Source organism: Varanus komodoensis, unplaced genomic scaffold (assembly GCF_004798865.1).
Source record: "Varanus komodoensis strain SLA01 unplaced genomic scaffold, ASM479886v1 scaffold7_1, whole genome shotgun sequence".
NCBI lineage: Eukaryota > Metazoa > Chordata > Lepidosauria > Squamata > Varanidae > Varanus > Varanus komodoensis.
In genome coordinates, this window is record NW_025336479.1 from 3550028 (window position 1) to 3573593 (window position 23566).

General features: G+C 40.8%; 1 protein-coding gene across 3 annotated transcripts in view; it reads left to right on the top strand.

The window, feature by feature from the left end:
* MFSD11 (major facilitator superfamily domain containing 11) overlaps positions 1-17925 on the top strand; it is a 29938-nt gene extending 12013 nt beyond the window's left edge. For 2 of the 3 annotated variants that reach the window (XM_044453605.1, XM_044453604.1), the window contains exons 7-14: positions 355-413; positions 1222-1360; positions 4701-4741; positions 5604-5669; positions 7938-8063; positions 9521-9695; positions 11331-11466; positions 12514-17925. In XM_044453605.1, the coding sequence (XP_044309540.1) occupies positions 355-413; positions 1222-1360; positions 4701-4741; positions 5604-5669; positions 7938-8063; positions 9521-9695; positions 11331-11466; positions 12514-12678 (907 nt within the window). In that variant the 3' untranslated portion in view covers positions 12679-17925. The remainder of the gene's footprint in view (positions 1-354; positions 414-1221; positions 1361-4700; positions 4742-5603; positions 5670-7937; positions 8064-9520; positions 9696-11330; positions 11467-12513) is intronic. The other variant, XM_044453606.1, reaches the window with a different exon arrangement.
* Positions 17926-23566: the final 5641 nt, after the last annotated feature.

Genomic DNA, 23566 nt, shown 5'->3' on the forward strand with positions numbered 1-23566 from the left:
GAGAGGTGAACACATTAATTCCTGTTTTCCTGCCCTGTCCCCAGATCTGACTCATAATCTTTTTTGCTGATCTTCAGTTTGTATGTGTGTTCTATTTTCATTTCTATGGCTAAAAGGCATTTTAAGAATATGTAATTCTTATCTTTCTTTGTCCGGATATGTTGGAATCTGTTTGCAAACCCAAATTAATTTAGAGGTGCCCTTAATCTTTTACAATGCAATCTTAGGGATTATTTAGGTTTGTTTCAATTTAGGATTTGCAATCTTCTGATATCTTTTGTTTCTGACCAGTCCTTCTCTGTTCTTATGATGCTAATACTTTAACCAATAATGTGTACTATGTTCTGTTCACAGCTTGTTTTTTGGAAATCTATATATATACTTTGCTTGGCAAGGGAAAACTCACATATCAGGTTGGTTTTATTTTTAAAAGCAATGGAGATACTTTTAAATAGCTTTTAAAATGCCTTAGTGCTCTTTTATTTTAATGTGTAGTAGCACAATGATAAAAATTATGGAATCATTCTTTGTTGCTTGTACTTCTGGCTTTCAGTCTGCATATATAGCTGCTTTTCATTCTTTTTATTCTTATGTACACCTTCAAACTGCAATCTTGCTTGGAACTAGTTGAAACAACTGGGTGGTGCGTCTCTTTGTAACTTTACCTTGATGAGTTTTTTGGTTCTTACCTCACTCTACATCTTACTGTTTATCTTTCCAATCTCTCTTCAGAATACTCTTTCTTGAACCCACATCCCAGATAGTGAGGCTAAGCTAAGGCCAGTTACCAGAAGTGAGAATTAAATCATTTAAAGATCATTAAAGACAGGGGAGGATCCATAAAACAGTGCTTAGTGTCCAACAATTTATGCAATTCATCAATAACAACAAAACTCTTGCTCAGTTCCGAATCTGGCTTTATCCTTTTCTTTCTGTTCTTCATGCCATTCCCCATAAAATCATTCTGATTTCTTTCAAATGACAAGTACTTCAATCAATGTAAATAATTCACCTTATGTCAATATGCAAAGTTATCTTCAGATATTCAGTTTGGGTTTCATTGGTTAAATGCTTATTCAGCCTTGGTTAATATGTGTGGGTGTAAACTTTCCTCTATATGCTGTGTTTGCTTCAGCACAGAAATGGCCTCGATATTTTGGCTAGCTTGGACTGAAGTGCTATTCTTTATTAAGGGATAACACACTTTTTTCCTTTCTACAGAGAGTGACCGTAGGACTGTCTTCATCGCTCTAACAGTGATCAGTCTTGTCGGCACCGTTCTGTTTTTTCTCATTAGAACTCCAGAAGAATCAAAGTCGGAGGAAGACGAAACCACTTCTGATAACTTTAGAGAACACACGTAGGTGTCTGTGGCTGGCCTGCTGCTGCAGCAGTGTGTTCTTACCTTAGTCATTTCTAGTTATGAGAAATATGACCTGTATTCATTACAAAAGGGTTATGCAGACTGTCCTTACATGTCATACAGATAACCCTGTTTTTCTATTAATGGATAGGATGAATAGGGTGGCCTATTCTAAAAGATCAGTACTTCCTAATTTGTCTGTTATTCAGGATTAAAAATGGGACTGAAGTAAATACTTCAATACTGGGGATGCAGCAGCCATGCATCTATGTGAAAGGAATTAACCTGGGTTTGAATGAAAGGACCATTCTGTCTACATATGATACAGGAAACAGTGGCCTAAACAAGTAGTAGTACTTCCATGGTGTAAGACTGTAAGTAGATGAGGGCTTAGTTCTCACTAAGGGTGGCCAAGCTGTACCATTTCAAATTGTAGGTGGGGATTCACATGACTGAAACTTCCACCATACAGAAAAAGTGGTTAACAGAACACTAGCATTTGAGAGAGAAGGCTTGGCCAGGACCTTTCTTTTTGACATCTACTTTTCTAGACCACATGGAAATGCATATTAATAGTGTGCAGATAGATCATATGGGTTTTTATGGTTTAGGATGGTAGGCAGAACTAATCTGATAGGAAAAAGCTCATGAAAAATTCTGAAGGAAAAAGTAATTTTCATTTAATTGAGAATCCTAAGCTCTCTCTAGAAGGACTCTGGTCCTTCTTATGCCCAGGTGAGAAGCAAGGCTTTTAGTATTTTTCCCCCACCCATGGACAGAAGAAAAATCAAGTTTTCCCATTGCTGATAAGGGGAGGGAAGCATTAGATCAGGCATGTCCAAAGTACGGCCCAGGGGCCAATTGTGGCCCGTTTTCACATTTCGAGCGGCCCGCAGCCTCTTCTCCCCGCCGGCTCAGCCTGTCACTCATCCCTGCTGGCCGGCATTTTTCCCTTCACCGCACAGTGGCTCCTGCAGCTGTCCCCGCTGCCTTCTGCTCCTTCAAGGCTGGTGGTTATATTTCACCAGAAGATGGCAGTAGACCTGAGTCAGCACTCTCGCCGCGTGACCCTTGTGACACAAGGCTTGTGTGCCCATTTCTAAAATGGCGACTGTAACTAAAAAAAGAAAAGTTGACAGCGAGGGCCGCCGCTTCCAGGACAAGTGGAAATTGGGAGTATTTTTTCACTGAAATACGAAACAGCTGTGTCTGCCTAATTTGCCAAGAGACTGTGGCTGTTTTCAAGGAATTCAATATCAAGAGGCACTACCAGACGAAACATGCTAACTACAACAAGCTAACTGGGAACGAACATGGCGAAAAATTGAAGGAACTGGAAGCTGCTTTAACGGCACAGCAGCGCTTTTTCACAAGAGCCCGTGAGTCAAATGAAAATGTCACAAAGGCGAGCTACGAGGTGGCAACGCTGATTGCCAAGCACTGCAAACCTTTTACTGAGGGTGAATTTATTAAAGACTGCGTGATGAAAATGGTGGAGAAAATTTGTCCCGAGAAGAAGCAAGAGTTTGCCAATGTTTGCCTGGCTCGTAACACTGTGGTATGGAGAACTGAAGACATTTCATCTGATATTAAGAGACAGTTAGAGGCAAAAGGAGTGGAGTTTAACTTTTTTTCGTTAGCCTGCGACGAAAGCACGGATGCATCTGACACCGCTCAGTTATTGATTTTGTTTGAGAGGAGTGGACAATGACATGAACATGAGTGAAGAGCTACTTGACCTTCAGAGCCTTAAGGACCAAACAAGAGGAACAGATTTATTTGTTTCTGTTTGTTCCACCGTAGATAATATGATCATGTTATGAAACAAGTGATGAAGGCTATTAATTATATTCACTCCAAAGCCCTGTGCCACCGCCAGTTTCAACAGTTTCTACTCAACATCCAGGCTGAATACGGAGATGTTGTGTATCACAACGAGGTAAGATGGCTCAGTCGGGGGTCTGCACTGCAGCGCTTCTACTCTCTTAGGGAGGAAATCGGACAATTCTTGGCAAAAAGGGACAACCGATGCCAGAGCTATCTGATCCTGTTTGGCTGGCTGATTTTGGATTTTTAGTTGACATAACATGACATCTAAATGTGCTGAACACGAGCCTTCAGGGGCAAAATGCAGTGGTAAGCCAACTGTATTCACATATCAAAGCCTTTGGGACCAAGCTGCTACTTTTCCAAAGGCACCTGTCACAAACGCAGCCCAATACCACACATTTCTCATTGCTGCAGGAAATAATGACCAGTTTTCCACAGAACAATATGAGTGCGCAAATAAGGAGGTATGAAGCAGACATCTCATCTCTGGCTGAGGAGTTTCAACAGCGCTTTCAGGATTTTGCAGCTATTGAAAAGGAGATCATGCTTTTTTCATCTCCTTTCTCTGTGGACCCTGATGATGCTTGAGACCACCTGCAGCTGGAGCTCATTGAGCTGCAGTGTGATGCTGAGTGTCGCAGTCGGCACCAACAGCTCCCTCTTGTCAACTTTTACCACCAGCTGGATAAAGACAGGTTCCAAGAGGTTCGAACATTTGCTAAGAAAATGCTGAGCTTGTTTGGTTTGACATACTTGTGTGAGAAGACATTCTCGGTTATGAACATTAACAAGAACTGCGTGAGAACAACACTAAGTGACTTTCACCTGCGTGACATCTTGCGCATCAAAACCACTGTTTTTGAGCCAGCCCTGGCCTATATAATGCAGTCGAGATCTCAGTATCACCCTTCACATTAGTGCAGTTAAGTTATTTGCTTAGTCTTTCATAAAATAGTTCATTTGCATTTAACGTTAATGGTTCAAAGAATGTCAGGCTGAATGGTCGGCCCCCACACATTTGCACCTCACCAAATCTGGCTCTCCTTGCAAAAAGTTTGGACACCCCTGATTTAGATGAACTCTTGAGTGCTGGGGGCATGGCTGGGGTCTGGGAAATCCATGGCCACTGCTTCTGCATCAGCCAGAACACCTGCCCCCTGATCCCTGTGAGTTTCAACCTTGTTTATGGAGCCATTGCTGAAACCTGCACAATGGTTGGGGGGAGTGAGAAGAGGGGTTCTAACCTCATAAAACTCCTTCCAGGTTTGGGGTTCTTCCTACATCTGAGAAATCCTATGGCTCCTAGAATGCTCTCTTGAGATCATAGACCTGCTCTTAGTCAGGTGCTTTCATTTTGGAATGTAATGTTATTTCCCATATAGTTTAAAAAAATTCTAATGGCAAACAGTGCTGAGTAAAGGAAAATGTTGTTGCATTATGAATATAGCTTGTCTTTAATTCAGTCTCCATTTATTATTTTCTTACCTGAAATACTTGTTTTTACCAGGTCTGGCCAGAGCAAAATGACAAAGGCTGTAGATGCATTTAGTAAGTAACATTCCAAGGAAGACATACTACATGGAGTATTACCCTTAGACATTCCAGCATGTCCAAACAAAGCAAGGTGGATTTCAGATAAGATACTTGCTTGCAGGTGTTTTTAAGAATGACAGACAATCTGTATTTTCCTTCTCCAGCAATGACCTAGTTATTTACATTTTAAGAGTGTTACCTTTGTCTTATCCTTCAGATAGAAATGTTTTGTACTTCCTGGGACCACAACCTGAAGGACCAGCTGCTCCACATTTACCAACCCAGTCCCTAAAATCTGGCGAGGAGGCCCTTCTGAGAGAGCCATCCTTTAAGGAAGTAAAGAGGATGGCAATTCGAAGAGGGGCCTTCTCAGTGGCTGCACCCCATTTATGGAATGGCCTTCTGAAAGTAGTTCACTTGGTGCCATCTTTACAATCTTTTTGGCACCAGGTGAAAACAGTCCTCTTCCCCAAATATTTTAACAATTGATTTTATATTTGGATGTTATTTATACTGTCTTTAGCTTTAATATATTTTAACTTACTGATATCTGACTGGTTGCATATTTGAAATATTGTTATTTTATGAACTATTGTAATCTGCTTGGAGAGTCTTTGGACCAATATAATGGAATATGTTGAATTAGTATTAATAATAATGATAGTATAGCAGTCTGACATCTCCCCGGGTGGGGTGGGGGTTCTTGTATGCAAATATGCATGTACTAACAGACAAAGTCATTCTGATTGGGGAAAGGGTGATCCAGATCAGTTCTATTCCCTGTCCTTTAATTCAGCATTCAGTGAGGAGTCTTGTGTGTGTATGTGTATGTCGGTGTTTAACTATGATTTTTTTTTTTTTTTTTTTTTTTTTGCAGAAAGATCTATCAAGCTGTGTGGCACAAAAGAGATTCTGCTACTTAGCATCACAACAGCTTATACAGGTAACTGGAGTACAGACATGCCCCTTGGGTTTGTGTGGAAGCTTTGAACAGTACTTTTCTTTGACCAAGACTGCTTTGCAGTGCTCATCTGTCCTTGCCACTCCAAATACATTGTTATTGGCTGCGTTATGCATTTCTCAAGTGCTCTTCCTTTCCTTTTATTTGCTGAAGCTTTTGTCAATCTGTGTTTCTAGCCGTATTCCAGCCCCCAGCATTTTGCATCGTGATCCCATGGAGCCCTGGGGAAATCATGCACAGAGCTGAGGTTTTCTGTGAAGATTTCTTTGCAACCAAACAGACATTTTGCTTTATGCAGTGAACAGCTGTTTGTTTTGATGGTTGCAGTTGCTCTGGGCAAAAGCCCTGGCTGCATCTGTGGTTCCCTTGCGTACATTTGTAGACATTTTTGGGATGTAGCCATTTCTTCCTTTTAAGAGATTCCTTTCCAGCATGCCTAAGTGGCTTCTCCAGCATATTTTTCCTTGTCAGCATCTTTAGGAAGCTCTCTTTCCATCTTCCCACTTGTAGCAGACAGAGTGTTTGCTGCCTTGTGAGGCTGTGGCTGTAACTGTACTTTCTTAAGCGAAAATCTTTTTTAAAAATCCTATAGGCATGGGAGCTAGAAGCTTTTGCTGTAGGAATGGATATACACCAAATTCTAACAATTATGTTTGTTGAGAGTGAAAACAAATAAATGTGCAATCTTATGTATGTTTAAACAGAAGAAAGTCTTACAATCCTAACATTTCCTCTCCAGCATATTTCTGCCCAAACCTGCATAGGATTACACCCTTAAGCACATATTTTATGCACCTGAGTGAGTGATCTTATGGCTTCTAGACATTATTCTGGAGCTTTAAGGTAGTTCAGATTTCTAGCCCCAAGGTAGAAATCAGCGTTCTGACTTTAAGAGTTAGGAATTGGAGCTCTGATCACCTTCCCCTACCCCCTCACAGCCAGTATGAAAGAGCCATGGTGGTTGCTTTCCAGGTTTGGGAAGCCAACATTGGAGAGGGGCCAAAGGAGGCAGGAAAGTGGCAGAGTGGGAAGGAGACTGGTGTGGATATGTGGTATCCTGAAGTGGCTGAAACCCCTTTGCCTCCTCTTTGGAAGTGCTGTCGCTCAGTAGCTGAAGACAGCATCTAGCAGGAACGCAAACTAAGAAGAGTTCTTCCTGCACTGCATTGGATGTCCAGAAGCCTCCAAGTTCAGGGGACTATGGAAATCCCTATCGGATAAAGGCCATCTCCATTTTAACTGGCAAAATACAGAGCCAAGCAGCTCTGAAATAGAGTGTTTCTGGAACAGTTCTTGTCATTTTTAGCAATGCTACAATGTTAGCCCAAATAGGGTTCATATCCATGCTGGTGGTAATGGAGCACCATAGTGGTAATTATGGTTGGATCCTACACAGGCACCAACATTTACTACTTACCTTTTTTTGTTACTGGCTGCTTCCTCCAGGTCGGTTAGAGTACACAGTGCCACTTCTGGTCAACTTGGCTAGATGGCTACATAAATGAACAAACAGTTCTCTTAAAGGAACCATGATGTTCCTTTGACACTTCTGCTTCTTTCGGGTTCTAATGCCCATTTACCTAACAACTCCCTACTTCATTGCAATTATAGCAGTGTCATAATTTTAGAAACTCTTTTTTTTTTTTTGTTCATTCAACATGTGCGCGTTGAAGTCAACAGTCTTGTTGACTTACAGAGGCAATGAACTAAAAGCAGTTCTCCTGGGCTGTATACTTTGGCCATTGCCACTCAGGGAAATGCCACTACTTTAAGCAATGTATGGGGCAGCTGTTCGCTGTCAGGACGCTGCCTAGGGATGGCCAGCTTCTGTATTTGTGGAGACTTAGTCTAGTCTTGAAATACTGAACTGAGGGTAGAACACTCTGGCAGCTGCTGTGATACAGCTGCCATCAACTTGCAAAAGGGCTTCATATGCATGGTGTCCCGTGAGCCACCTGTGCACTGTGACTTGCTTCTTGGGGCATTCTGACTTAGGAGGATCTCATTAAGATACTGTTAATTTATATTATTTTAAGGAAGTTTGTTTATGTTTGTGAGCTGCCTCAAGGCTTCGGCGAATGGGGCGGCATAGAAGTTTCCTAAATAAATAAATTAAGATCCTGGAATTCTGCTACATTAATCTGGTCATTGTCCCAATTGGCAGTCACTCTTTGAAAGATCAGTGGTCAAGGATAAAGAAACGGTGCATAACCATGTCTGAAATGTTGCGTTTTTTTGTTTTTTTTCAAGGTCTGGAATTAACATTTTTCTCTGGAGTATATGGGACCTGCATAGGTGCTGTAAATAAATTTGGTACTGAAGAAAAAAGCCTTATTGGGCTCTCTGGTATTTTTATTGGCATTGGAGAAATATTAGGTGAGTTCAAACCAGAGCTGAGCTAATGGAACATATTTTTGTGTCCACAGTTGTATAAAGTACACGTAGCTAAAATAGCACAGCACAGGAATGGTCATGAAATGCATTTTGTATACATCTACATGATAATCTACACCACTTGCTTAACCATCGTATAGGAGCTGGGACATGGGCTGAGAAATTTATAGTTATGTCTAGTGATATTGGCAAGCCATGCGTAGTACTCACCATGGAGTGTGCAGGTTCTGCAGCCTGAGACTTTTGATGCCCAAGCCAAGCCACTGTTCAGTGTAAAAAGTAGCTGCCTTGGTTTCTGGACCAATGCAGGCAGCAGCTTTTGTCAGAGATTGAAACCTAGGTAGCAGATGAGGTGGGAAACCTGTGTTTGGATCCTATCACTTGGTTCCTAGCCTATTCCTTCTCCTGTATGATAGTGTTCTATGTGCATGGCTTTTTAATTGAAAAAACATGGGAAAACATTCAGTTAAGTCCCGCACCTGCTATCTGAATCGACGCAGCCACCTTGACTGCTGTTGTGAGTGCTCGGTCTTGGGAAACAAGGCGTGGTGCAGCATGGGAGAAAGAGGCTGGGGCCACGGCCTGCCTCTGTCCCAAGGCCAACCACATGCGTGGGTGTGCTTCTTTTGCACTATGGTGTTGGCTGCTTCCCAGGTCGCTGGACTGGCGGCAAAGCCACTGCAAAGAATTGGCGTGGCTGCGGATGAACCGTAACCATCATACTAGAGTGGCGCACTCTCATCCTCAGGCTTACAGAACACTTTCCTGTCAGTTTGGCTACCATAGCTGTAGGGTATAACTCTCACAGTGATTTAAGTTCTGTTGATGCTGAAGATAAACTTGAGTGTTTATTAGAGTTGGATGAGATGGTAAGTTGACTTTGGCTCTCCTATCCAACAGAAGTAGTTGGCAAATAAAGAATGTATTCACCTTGTCTGGACCGTGCCCTTTCTGTAGGTCCAGAAAGCAACAGTGGGTAGTATCCAGTGGTTCTTGCACGCTAGAAGGACCTAACTCTTGTGCAATGGGAAGCTAGAAGTCGCAGAAGGTCTTCCAAATTACCTGGCCTGCTTTAATGGAAGTAATCCTAAGAAGCCAGTGCTCAAGTCCAGGTCCTCTCTGCTTGCTTACTTGCTCCCTTTTCCTTGATGTAGCAGAAAAGGTTTGAGGGGCTGCTCTTATTTTTACACTTGCTGCCATAATTTACAAAGTTATGCTTTCTGATTGTATCCAGTGTTCGTCCTACTGCTTGGAGTGGACTTGTGGAAATGAATTGGACTTAATTTAGACAGGCCAAACTTATGTCCCATTCATTTCATTGGGTCTGCACTAAATAATAGGATTAACTCTGGGCACAACCTCTAAATTACGCTGTGAATGTTTGACTTACTGGAAATGATTTTAATTGTTCTTTTCCTTTGATGCCTACTCTGTTCCAGGTGGAGGAATCTTTGGCCTCTTGAGCAAGAATAACCGATTTGGCAGGAACTCAGTGGTGATGTTAGGCATTGTCGTCCATTTTGTAGCCTTTTACTTGATTTTCTACAACATACCAAATGATGCCCCCATTGCATCTATTCATGGGACAGACAGCGTAGCATTCATGGAACCAAGGTAGGGCTTTGTTTTCTGCTACTCTTGATCAAATACTGCTTTTAAGAGGTAAATAGAAAGAGATCTGTTTTCCCAACAGCAGTAATCTGGAAGTCTGTATGGTGAGCAGAGCCTCTGCATTCAAGTAGCTTTTTCCTTGCTGGGCACTCGTGAGTTTTGCTTTGTGGCATTGTAGCAACTGCAGCTCTTTGGATCTTTGAATTCTCTTCTGTCTGGATGGGAAGGTCAGCAGTGGAGCACCTGCACTGCAAGCAGAAGATTCCGGTATCTCTTAGTAGGGCTAGGAAAGAATTCTGCCTGAAAGCTTGGGGAGCCACTGCTGCCAGTACTGGGCTAAATGGCCCAAAGGTCAGGCTCAGTCTGACTCTGGCAGCATTCTCGTGCCTGCATTTAATACCTGTTTCTTTTATTGTAGTTTTTTAAAAATACTTATTTCCATTGTTTCTTTCGTAGAATAGCTTGTTCTGTCTGATGTCTTCCTGTATGTATGAGGGTTTTTCAAAAAGTTTCCGCACTTTTTAAAACTCCATTAAGAATTTCAAAAACACATTACGTTACTTTTCTACATAGTCACCTTCCTTTGTGATTCCTTTTTACCCAGTGTTGGACTGACTTTTTAATGCCACCAGCAAAATAAATATAAAATATATTTATGAAATATAAAAGTACGGAAACTTTTTGAAGACCCCCTCATACATTGTTTGGGAGGCTGTGGGGTTTTACGGGTTTACTCATCAAGTCCTATATTCTGAACAGATCGGCAGTTTTGACCATTTCTGAAAGTGTTTTCCCTTTCATATGGTTAGAGAAGAACGAGTTGCTCTTCAGAGTTATATCTTGGCTCATACTTCGAGCATTTCTGAAATGCATTGTGGCAACTCACTTGGCTGGTCTCCTGTCATTTAAAAAGGCACAGGCAGCCATTTTAACAAGTGATTCCAGAAGCTGAGATGTGGCGGAATCTGAGATAAAGTCAGTGATTCTCCGAGTCAGGCATGGTTCTCTGCCTCAGATAAGCAGCTCAGGACAGAGATGAAAGGCTATATGAGCCTGAGACTTGTTTCTCATTCTGGATTGAAAATGAGTACATGAGCATGGCTTCACCTTTCTTAATACAGATGTGAACTTCCTTTTAAACTGAAATTGGCTGGGGAATGCTAGAAGCTATAAGACTTTTTCTGGTTTATAGAGAATAGGATTAGGAATGAATAGGATTGTGTCCTTAATTGCTTATTTATTTTAGACCCCAAAGTTAGTATTTTTCATAATGTGAAAACTCATAAATAAATGTGGGCATATAAAGTGACTTTTTAAGGATAAGATTGTTGACGGTGAGCACTCAAGGCTTGTGCTAACTATATTTTTGTACTTCAAGCATGTTTAAAATGTTATCTGACGCATGCTTACACATGTCTGTATTAATAGCAATGCATAAATGGTATAAGAATTCTAATTTTTAGAATGAAACAACTGGTCAGTAACAGCTTGGATCTTGCAACTTTTCTCTATTTTTTCAGTCAATGCTGACAAAAGTAATGAATGATAGGATTGCACATAATGCTGTTTTCCACTGGCAGTCTTGTATATTTTGCTTAATAACGTTGTGGTTAATATTAGTTTACTTTTCACTTGCAGCAAAGAAGTGGCAATTTTTTGCAGCTTCTTATTGGGCCTTGGTGATAGCTGTTTCAACACTCAACTTCTTAGTATTTTGGGATTTCTGTATTCAGAAAACAGTGCACCTGCATTTGCAATCTTTAAATTCATCCAGGTAATATCTCTTGTCCAGTGGCAGATCCGGACATGTTGCATTTTTTGCAGTAGCCCATTGCAATGCCTTCTGTGCATGTACATGTAATGTTGTAAGGAGCGTAATGGCCATCTAGCTTTGGTTGGGTAGGGTTAGAAGAAGGCATCAGTACTGTAGCCTTTGTGCCAGTACAGGATCTTTGGGTAACTGAGATGGAGAAATTAAGGCTGCAACCCTCTGTTCACTTACCTGGGAATAAACCCCGTAAAGGCAGCAGTATCTGCTTCTGAATAAGCAAGCATCGGATTGTGCTGTTATCTTATGCAGGATGAAATGGTTAACGTAACAAGTAAAGGGAAGCTGGTGGACTCATAGCCATGAGTGGAGTCCATGTGTTGGTAGGTGTGCTGTGTAGCAGAGAAAGGCGATCCCATTCGTGTCTACCCCAGGCATGCACACTTTGAGTTCAGTGGGGCAGTCTTCCAGGTAAGTGGGTATAGGATTGCAGTCTTAATAAATCTAATGGGATTAATGGCAGAGATGGAAGTAGGCATTCCATATAAAAAGAAATTAAAGAATAACGTAGTGGAATAAATTGAACCACTAGATGCAAATATTAGGTTGTTGCTCAATCAACAAACTGAAAATGCTTGTTGGATTTGGGGCAGGCAAACAGATTGAGTCTAACCCGATTTGGCAGGAACTGTGCTGCTTCTGTGGCATGGTCATTAGAGAGTCCACCTGGGAACCCAGGAGATCCAACCTCCAGTCCAGTCACAGACACTCAGACCTAACCTACCTGTTGTTGTGAGGATAAAATAGAACAGAGGAGGTCTGCAGCAGCCTCAGTGGGTTCCTTGCAAGAGGAAAAAATGCAGGATGTAAATGCACCACCACCACTGATCTGAAATGGGCAGGTTTTAAAAACTCAGGAGGTTAACTGGAACAGTAACTTGAAATGGGTGATTTAAACTTTGTAATTCAGAAGAAAGTTGGAATGATCTTAACACTGTATTGCACCAAAGCTAATTTGGAATGTGTTCACTACTTCTCCACCTTCCTTTTCAGTCTGTCTGCGCAGCCATTGCTTTCTTCTACAGCAATTATCTGCTTCTTCAATGGCAGCTTCTGATTATGGCTGTGGTTGGATTCTTTGGGACACTTTCGTTCTTCACCGTGGAGTGGAAGGCCCCAGCTTTTGTCTCCAAAGCCTCTGATTATAGCAGCATTTGATGAAGGCGTTTTCATTGAAATGAGACAGTGTTCTCATGCAAACACACCCAAACACATTAAAAAAACTTGCTAACAGAAAAAACAAACACCAAAGATTTAAGAAAAGGTTCCTTTGTCAGCTAGTGGTAATGAAAATCACACGCTACAATGTGGAAAAAGGACCTGGTGACTGGGGCACAGAGGTGTGCTTTTTTTAATTTCTACTTTCAGAGTGCATCTTGGCTTTATGACTACCCATTGTAGAAATTTTACCATTTCCCTTTTTAATTATTTTCCTTTTTCTGTTTCTGAAGCCTTGCAAACCACAGCCTTGTCAAAAAAAAATTGTATGTATGAAAATATTCCTGCCAACCCATTGACCCAGAAGATGAATATACAGATGTATTTTGAGAAGACCAGCTCCATTTATGAAATTCTGTAGAAAGGATTCTACTGCTTTAATTTGTTTTCTAATCTTGTTTTTTCTTACAGTCTTATATTACAATGTGAAATAGCAACTTTTAAAAAGAGAGGGTAAACATTATGGGATAGTAACATAAGGGAATTAAATGCACATACACAGTATTTTCCTAAGTTTATGTGAAATCTAATCAGACATAAAAAGCGAGAGCCCCTGTAGTCCCAGTATCTTTCCCTGTATGTTAAGAGACTATATTATCTTTTTTCAGGATTACATTTGTAATAGAATTTGCTGCTATAAGATTACTTCAGAAATCCCCAAGGACTTTTCCCTAATAATCAAACAAATACTCTCATACCTTAGTGGCCTTGGTAAATTCAAGGTGACTTGCTGGATGCATGAAAAGAGGTGTCTTTTGGGAAAGTCCCATGTGGGATTTTAGCCTTGTTTATGTCAATTAATATTTTGGGCAGCGGCATTTGGGGAAAGCCTCAACTATTGCAATCTACCGTTTTTTAAAAAAACTAATTATGCTTTGAATATACTCTGAATGTCCTATTCTGAGTACACATTGCCAGGGCATTAAGGAAGAACATCACTAAGGACAATGACACAAGAATATCGGGGCTATTTAAAATGGATTTATACTGAATGTACAATGTAATCTAATGATACCTACTTGGAAATACGTCCTGCTGATTTCAGTGTGTAGGTAAATGTGTATAGGATTACAGCCCAAGGGTGCAGTCTCTTTGATTGTGCCCTGGATGCTGCTAAGTGCCAAACTCTGAAACAGTGCAGAGTGGGAAAGGCAGTGAAAGTACTCTCTGCCACCCTGCTCTTCCTACTGCGGTTCAGTGTGATGGCTGAATTGTCCATCTGAGTTGCTTCAGAGTGGGAGGGAAGGAGGCTGGTTTTCCATCAGGATACTCTCATCAGGACTCAGGTTAGTCCTAGTCTCCTCCCCTCCCTGTCCCCGCAAGGACACCCCTCTCTGAGGTTGGTTTCCTGACTTGGGAGAAGTAGCCAGTGTGATCAAAGCGCAGACCAGCTCCCCCAAGGTCAGGGACGTTTCCATTCTCAGAGCTGGAAAATGAAGTATCCTATGGTCCACAGATATGTGACAATCACATGTGTCTGTGCTTTTGCGTTTGCACAATAGACATGCAAATCCTCAGAAAAACTAACATTTGACTTGAATTAAGTTAATTTCCAGAATAATTCCATTGATGTCAGTGAGATTCCTGTAGAAGAAATTATTTGATAATTTCTATCTGCTCAGGGGAGTAATTTCCCAAGGGCAGTGCTGAAAGAGGGGGAAAATGTTTATTTTTCTTCTCAAAGGGTGATGGATGAAAAGGATGCTTCAAGGCTAGAAGTAAGAAGCTTACACTTAGAGTTGCTGGTGTGCAAGCCTCATGGGAATGACTTCATTTAGACCTCAGATAAAACAAGAGTTCAGTGGGTTGTGTTCAGAACTCTTACTGTGAAGTAACCCCACTTCATGCAGTAGGACTACATGAAAACTATGGGTTGAGGTTTGCAAGCTTAAAGGGAGTGCCTTTTAAATATATACTTGAAGTTTGTGTTCAGTAAGCTAATAATATTGGTAGGTGTATCTTTTGTAAATGTAGGATCAGATTTGTGCACATATATTTCACACAAAAACAAAAAGTAGTTTACAATTGCACTATTTTTTAAAAGTGTCTTCTGCGTATGGGTGAGTGTTACTATTGAGCCTACAATCCTCTGTGAGTAAACCTCATTGAACTCAGTAAGTCTGAATAGAATTGTATTGCTGGAGCAGTAAAAAGTAGCATATGAGGAAGGCTACAATCCTCTGAACTCTTACTTAAGAATGTATTACACTGATGTCAGTGGGATCTACTTTTGAGTAAATATAGTTAATCTGAGTGTATGACAACAGTCCCAGGTAATGCTTATTAGGGTGTAAGTTCTGTTCCATTCAGTGGGACATACTTCTGTAAGTTCATAGTGTTCCGAAGTAGACCATTTAAAAAATGAGGACTACATTTGTTTTTTGCAGACTATGACCAGATTGGAAAAGCAAGACAAGATATATTTAGAAAAACAAACACCAAAAATATATACAAAGATATATACAAGTGTTCATGCTGAGTGAATCCACAACTGCTCACCTGAGTTCTCAGTTGTAACAGAAAAAAACTTAGTAACATTTTCACTAACTACAGGAATAGTGTTGGCTAAACAGTAAGATACATAAAACTGACTGTCTCTGCCAGGAAACTTAGATAATAAAGGCACAGTCAATTCTCTCCTAATATCCTGATAGGACCTCCAATATAATAAAACATGCATTGCATTTTCTAAATCCCTGGACAACAGTGTTGCCATGAAGACTCTTGACTGAATCTCCTCTCCGACATAGCAGATGGTAAAGCATTTACATACACCAGTATAACTGCAGCCTGAGGTTATACATCAGAACAGTTTTTAGATAGTTAGCCCCTTGGCTCCCAGTAGGGAACTGAATGCCAAAAATAGAAAAAAATTAGCTGCCAGGAATATCAATGTTTGCCATGCAGTATTGTACAATCTTAACAAAAGGACTGTTCCTTTTCCTTGGAAGGACTAAATGGTATTGAATATGCAGCAAGGAGTATACTCAATATCATTTTTAATTGGATCACCAGCTCCTAACTTGGGCTTATTAATCAATACAGTCTAATGCTCTAATTGTATTTCAGAGGCAAACCTGTGGAGCCTACAACTTATTTTCTCCACGGAAATTTTGCAACAGACTGTTTCCATTAGAGCTGTCAAGCTGAATTAGTTAGCTGAAAGCATGGCCCTATGTTTGTTAAGACAGAAGTTCTACAACTACCAACATTCCACATCTTCTGTCTAAAAATGTATAGGATCATGCCTCTAGTCAATTGCTTTGTTTTGCATCACTGAACTGAAGAAATTACTTCTGAGTAGGCATGTATTAATCCATGGAAAAATAAACAAGTATTAGATGACCAACTATTTTAACTGAGTGACAGCCATAATTGTTTTTCAGCCTATTAACTATAGCAGGCTGTACCATTCCAGAGCCACCCAGTACCCCTTGTGGGTATTTTTACTGCTAGGAATGAAAGCATGGGTCTATCTGGGGGACCCAAACAGTCATTTTCTTCAAAGCCCATAATAAGGAAAAACACTTGACCTTGTCAGTGCTGCACATGATTGTGGTCACCTATGAAGAAGCATGCAATTTACTTCTGCTGTGTTGTTGAACTATGTCGTGAGTCCTAAAAAGGATAGGTGTAAATGTATTTCTGGCATCACAAAATTTATGATGCTGAAAAATGCACGCTGTGTTTGGGAAGATACTGTTCTTGAAATTGGCATGCCTCAGAAACCTTGCTCATTGCGGCATCATTATTGGTGATGCAATACTTTATTTTATTAGGTGTTTTAAACAAGTTTACTGAAGGGAATGCATCTCCATAAAATGCTATTTTAAAAATCATCCTGCAGGGACAAAGATTGTCTCTCTCTATATCTTTCTCTCTCAAGAAAATGAGCAAGTGAGCATGCGCTTCTTCAGCATACATGCATCCTAAATAGGCAGCCATAGTGATCACTGAATGATTTTTGCTACCGGATTAACCATCATAGCTCAAGATGAATTCCCAAGGGTCATTCTGCCATTATTTTAACAAGGCAAGTTTTATGCACAGACATCAAATTGTTAGTTTGTGGGCAACAGGAGACTGAGTCAGGGCCTTAAAAGATCCTGGGGGCGGAGGGGGTGGGAAGGAAGAGCATCATAGCATCTCCAGCTTTGACCCTTGACTAAGTAGAAACTGGAGGCATGCAGGCCCAAGAAGGTTATTCCTCATTTACACACCAGTGGTTGGAGAAGAGCTGCAACAATGACTCGGTTGTGAGCAAAGTCACTTAACTTTTATCAGGAAATATCTTTAAAAGGATGTATTGGGAACCACAACTGCATGGGCTAATTAGGCTAATTTTATTTGGTTATTTTACATTATGGATTGTAGAATGTCAGAACAAGTGTCATTTCCAGAAAGAACTGGTTGAACTTCCCCCAGCTGTTCATTTGATCCAGAAATGGATTCATGGTTTTTGTTGTTGTGGAGCGAATGAAAACCAAGGAACAGAGAACCAAATGAAGCAAAAAGCTCACAAAAATAGGGAGTTGGTGCCATCAGTCACTGCATCTCTCAGAGAGAGAGGAGACATCAATTCACAGAAACAACCTGAGGCTTCTTTAAAGAAAAATTTCAGCTGGGGAGAAGCACTGCATCTGCAATTAGTTTGAGCCATTAGATTTTATCAGCATGAATTTTGCAGTGCATTTGCCTTGATGTTTGGCATTATTCTTTCCAATCATAACAATTTTGTAAAATAGATTTTCTGGTTTTGTTCTAATTGCGTTTATGTTGATTGTTCAGGGCTGAGCAACTTTTGAATCTCAAGATACTTTGACCTACAACTCCTATGACTGTGCTAGCTGGGAGTGATGGAAATTGTAGGCCAAAACATCTGGAAGGCTTTAGGTTCCTCATCCCTGCTCTAGAACCTCTATTCTTTATGATTAAATGTATTCTGTTATATCACCTAGCCTGTGAAAATGTTGAGGATAGTTTTGCTTCATTTCTTTCCATTACACCTACCCATATAAAAGTGAATCACAACAAATCTATCTGTATTTTGCAAATAGGCTTAGAGACTTTGGGGTTAAATACATGAGATGGATTATGTACAAAATTCTTTGCTGTATCTGGCCTCACTCTAGAGAACAATTAAATTCATTCTTTGTTACATTAATAAACCATTTCACCAATGCTGTATGTACCTCTCATTTGATAATGGTGATAAATATTGTTTCACATATTATGAGCCATTTTATGAAATTAGTATTGTTGGGAAGAATATTAAAAGGTGGCTTTGTCACAGCCTTTTTAAACTGCCAACAACACTTATTTGGAATATTCTAATTTATGTATGAAAGTTTTCTAGGCTACCATATTGATACTTTCAGCACAGCATGGAAGGATAAGTAACAAAACATGAATATCACAATCATGAGATGTAGGCCAAAGCAGGTAAGATGAACAATGACAGATTCCTATCATGTGCTGGGATGCTTGGCAAAAGTAGATGCCATGACCTGGCACCAGTTGGTGTCAGCTTGGAAAGAAATATTCTGTAAATAATGTGAGAGTGGAGCAACAGGTACTCTGTCCTTTTGCCAAGCATCTAGTTTGAGATGGTGATGGCCCACAGGCTGGGAACATTCAATATACCTTCCTACCCCCTAAGCAGGGGATGCAAAATAGTGCAGCAACCATAGGACCATTGTACTAATTTTTCATGCAAGCAAAGTGATGTTCAAGATGTTTCAACCAGTAATATTACCCTACATGGAGCAAGACGTTCCTGGCATTCATGCTGGATTCTGAAAAGGAAAAGGCACTAGAGCTCATTTTGTATATTGGCTTCTGGAGCACACAAAAGAATTTCAGAAGATCAGTCTGTGCTTTATAGACTAAAGCAAGACCTTTGCCTGTGTAGATCACAGGAAGGGATGGATAGTCCTGAAAGAAATGGGCGTGCCTCGGCACTTGATTGTCTAGATGCAGAATCGTCCACTGTTGGGGCAGAATATGGAGAACATTGTTTCCCACATCCAATTGTGTCAGACAAGTGTGTATTTTATCTCCTTATCTGTTTAATCTGCCCACTAAACTTTTCCTTAAAATAATCTAATCAGGATTAGACTGGATTAGAATCAGTGAAGATTAGTGGAAGGCATATCAATAGTTTAGGATATGCAGATGAAACCATACTACTGGCAGAAAGCAATGAATTGAAATGACTCCTGATGAAAGTGCAAAAGCAGGACTGCAGCTGAATATTAAGAAAACAGAAATGATTATGGAAGAATCACACAAGTGTTATTAATAAACAAATTGAAATTGTGAAAGATTTGACATACTTCAGCTCAGTGATCAATTCAAACAGAGGCTATAGTCAAGAAAAGACAGTATTTGAAGGGCAACAATGAAAGAACTAGCAAAGATAATCAAAGGTAAGGTTTCTTTGGGAACCAAGCTCAAAATCATTCATGTTATTGTATTCCTGATCACTATATATGGGTTTGAATGCTGGACAGTGAAGAAAGCAGCCAGGAACGGTGCTGGAGGAGAGCTTTGCAAATACCCTGGGCCAAGAGAAAGACAAACAAGTTAGTCCTAGATGAAATCAAGCCAGAGCTTTTCCTAGAGGCAAAAATGACAAAGCTGAAGCTGTCATACTTTGGGCACATCATTAGAAGGCAAGACTCTCTGGAGAAGCCAATCATGCTAGGCAAAGTTGCAGGCAGAATATAGGATGGCTCCATACCGGAAGCCACAGACTGGGATGTACAAGAGCTGAGCAGGGCTGTCATGGATAGGACATCTTGGAAGGCTTTTATCAGCCAGAGACAACTTGACAGCACATAACAATAGAGATCTGGCAGAGCATCTCAGATGACACATGCACAGGGCTTATGTCTTTGTTTTAAAATGTAGACCCTCACTATTCTTTCTAAAGTAAATGGAAACGCCTCACAAAATGTTCATAGAACATAATAGTTAAAGAGAAGACCTTGGCGAGAATCCCAGTCAATCAGTGGTGGGACTTACAACAGGGCCTCTGCCCTTGAACACAGCTGATTCATATATTATTATTATCTCCTAGTTTTGAATGCATAGGATATGTTCAAATTCTATCTTTTTGACAAGTGAAAGTTTTCTGCACTGATTCCACATGCTACTTAAAAGTTTATATGTTTTTCTGGTAGAGGTTCTGGATCTTTAACAGCTGCCTGATGGGCAGAAAGCCAGCAACTGCAATCTTCCTAGCACAGAGCCACATTGGGCCAGCCCTTATTCCCCCCACCCCGCAAAAAACAACAATTTACCATGTACCTACAAATGTCCACTCAAACTATGTTCATGCTATCAATCAGCAGTAGTTAATTCCAGTAAAAATTAATGCAGTGCACTTTACACTCCATACTACAAATTTAATGGGGAGTAAACTGTGTGGATAGTAACAGGAATACAGTACTGCTGGATGAAACTCTTGCATTTTCACAGCACAGGTTGTAAGAAGCACTCTCAGTAAGTTGCCACCTTTCCAACTCTACAAGCTTAACAACCTCTCTCCTTTAAGCAGTCTCTAAAGCCTTTCCCGCCAAATAGACTATCCAGCCAAGGCATAAATTGTTACACTTAGAATTTATTTCTGCTATTGCACTGTCACAGCTGGTACCTGAATATATCCCGATGGGGTTTGAGGTCCTGACTGCACGCATTTCTTCCTTCTGTTCCCTATTCCAGTGACAAAGAACATTCTGAAACATTCCAACAAGCTAAAGTGAAACTAGCAATAAGGAGAATGTGATCCTGCCAATGGAGTGTTTGTTAACTCTTGGTAGCAGCTTTCTTAGTGAAAGGAAGCCACGCTGTGCCTTGACTGGTCTGGAAGGATTCTGTCCCACTTCCACCAGTTAACACTAAGGCAAATGAACTGGCTAGTTTAGAAATTGATTTGAAGATACTTTCTGAAAGAGACAGTCCCCCACACCCAAAAAAGAAAAAAAAAGAAAAGAAAGAAAAAAAAAGCATCGGGTGAAATGCAAATGTAACAATCCTGTGACAGAAAAAGCAATCCAAGTAAATGGACAATCCACTAAACAAACAGCTAGCAGTTTATCAAGTTCACTTCATAAACTCCATGTAAGAGAGAATTATATAAACAAGAAGCAAGTACTAAAAGTTTACTTCTGTCCTGTTCAGCTGTTCTCATTTGATACTGTTCATTGTATATTTAGCATGATTAAATATGCCCATGCCTTGCTGCACCACTCTTGATATCTTCAGATGAAGGGCAGTGTCAAAATAATTTAAAGACATAAATCATATGTCCCTCCCCCATTTGCCAACTAAGAAAGATGAGAACACACAGGAAGAGCATTGGTGATAATCTCCAGTCCAAGGTTAGTCAGTAGAGCTTAGGGGAAAGCAGTGTGAATTTAAAACTCTTTGAGACAGGATTCGAGTAGGTACAAGCAGTTTATTCCATACAAAAAGCGTTTGCAAAGGCTGTCTCAATGCCTTAGTAGTCTGAGAAACAAAGAGCAATCTTTTACTGTTTACAAGAAATTTTATACATTTCTTTCCCTGATGCTCAGCGCTATCCCCGCTTTGCCATTGGCTGGTTACTAAGAAGTCACAATCTACCCCATCCGCCTACATCATACTACTCCTTAATACGTTCCCCCCTCCCGCTCATACATCCCATGTTCATGCTAGTGAGCCAATGACCTATTAGAGGTGTGTCATGTACTATTTATGAGCCTATTAAGCATGCGCAGTACCTTCTAAGAGGTCAACAGGCCGAAGTGGCCTTGAAAATTCTTACTTGACGCCAAAACATGTCTTAAATCTTGTGGGGAGGATGAGATAATGAGAACAGGCCTTTCTCCAGGCTCGTTATCGCCAGTTGTAAAGTAATCCATTGTCTGCTCTCCTCCACTGAAGGTGACAGTTTTACCACTGTCCCCCAGTTTTACCCCTTCTGGTATTTTTCAGAACTTTTTATATAGGAAACATTATTAGAACAACCATTTACATGTTTTGATTCTCAGGCTTTATTTATTTATTTATTTATTTATTTATTTAAACATTTCTATGCCGCCCCTTGCCGAAGCCTCGGGGCGGCTCACAACATAGAATAAAATACAGCCTTAAGAGACTTCAATGATCCTGTCCTATTCCTGTTTTTCACCCTTAACACTTAGTAACAGTAACATTTCATTTCTCACAGCAGCATAGAGGGATGTGGGGGGGAACAGACCTGAGAGAAAAATTATGAGTGCTCCTAAAGTAAACAAGACATATAAAAACATATAACCACATAGCAAGAATGTAATATAGACTGAAAGTAACTGATAAAGGATGAATTAAAGGAGTAAGACAATGCAGATTTAAACAAAGCTGTCTGGTTTTTCTGAAACACAGCAGGTCTAGTATGACCTTGTCCTATCAGCCTCGTGGCAGATGCAGGGAAACTTCTGAACTGAGAGGCTTACAAGCATCCAGTGGCAGGAGTGACGTGCAGTAGTGAGCATGTTTGTGGCTGTCACATCCCATGCCTGTAAAGAGCCAGGGAAGTAAGGAGGCTCGGGCTCCAACTGGAATCAGGGTAAGTCCTTGGCCCACACTTCCTCCCCTCCTTGCCCCTAACACACCTGTTTTATTCCCCTCTGAGGTACATTTGTGTGGTTTTTCCATGTTAACTGCAAGGAGATGTTGGGAGGCCATTGGACTATACCCTTAGGTTTTTAAATTGTTTAAAATTGTTTAATTTGGTTTTTACATTGTCGTATTGAAACTTCATGACATTTTTCTTGCACTTGCATTTTGTACTGTATTTTATTGCCTTCCAGGCATTGTTTGTAAACTGCCCAGAGGGCTTCAACTATGGAGCAGCTCAAAAATAAGCAAAAATGTATAATTAAAAAGACTTACCTGAAGGGTTTTTTTCTGTCAAAACTAGCATAAGCGTGCACCCCGAGTGAGATAATTTATGCCTAGCTCAGCTATTTGAAAAAGTGGTAAAGAAGAGGATATCTCATCTGTTGTGTTCGCTTTTGGGCACCCAGCTTTTGAAAGAACGTTGAAGCTGGAGATGATTCAGAGGAGGGCAACCAAGATGATACAGGGCCTGAAAACTAAGTCTCATGAGGAGAGGCTGAAAGAACGGGCCTGTTCAGCCTTGAGAAGAGAACACTGTGAGGTGACGTGATAGCCCTCTACGGGAACCTCAAAAGCTGTCCCAGAGAAGGAAAAGAGCTCATTGACTCCCAAGTGTAGGAAATGGAGCAATGAACTTAAACTACAGTACACCACGTGCAGGCTAGGCTCAAGGAAGCGCTTCCTCACTGTCAGAGGAATATGACAGAGGAAGCAGCTGCCGAGAGAGGTGGTGGGCTCTCCCACACTAGAGGCATTCGAAAAGAAACTGGGCAGCCATCTGAGTGGGATGGGGTAACTAGAGTCCTGCACTGAGCAGGGGGTTGGGCCCCATGGCCTTCTTGGCCCCTTCTGACCGTACCATTCTATGAATCTACGATCTATGGATGTCTAATGGATGAGAATAGGCCAGCTGGGATCCTTCCTATTACAGGACCCCAATAGTGAGTATTAAAGCCTTGTTGTAAATGGCGTGTGCGGATCAGATATCCTCTGGCTAGGGGCATAATACTATGTGTGGACCACTGACTCCTAATATCTCTTGCAGTTATGCCTTTCACTTTTACTGCCTGCCTGGGCTTTCAGTGCTCCCTGGTTCTCCACTCTCATCTGTGCTCTAGTCTTTGATAGAAACTAGCCCTTTCCATCACCAAGGTAATGGCTGCTGCACTATGGAAATCAAAGC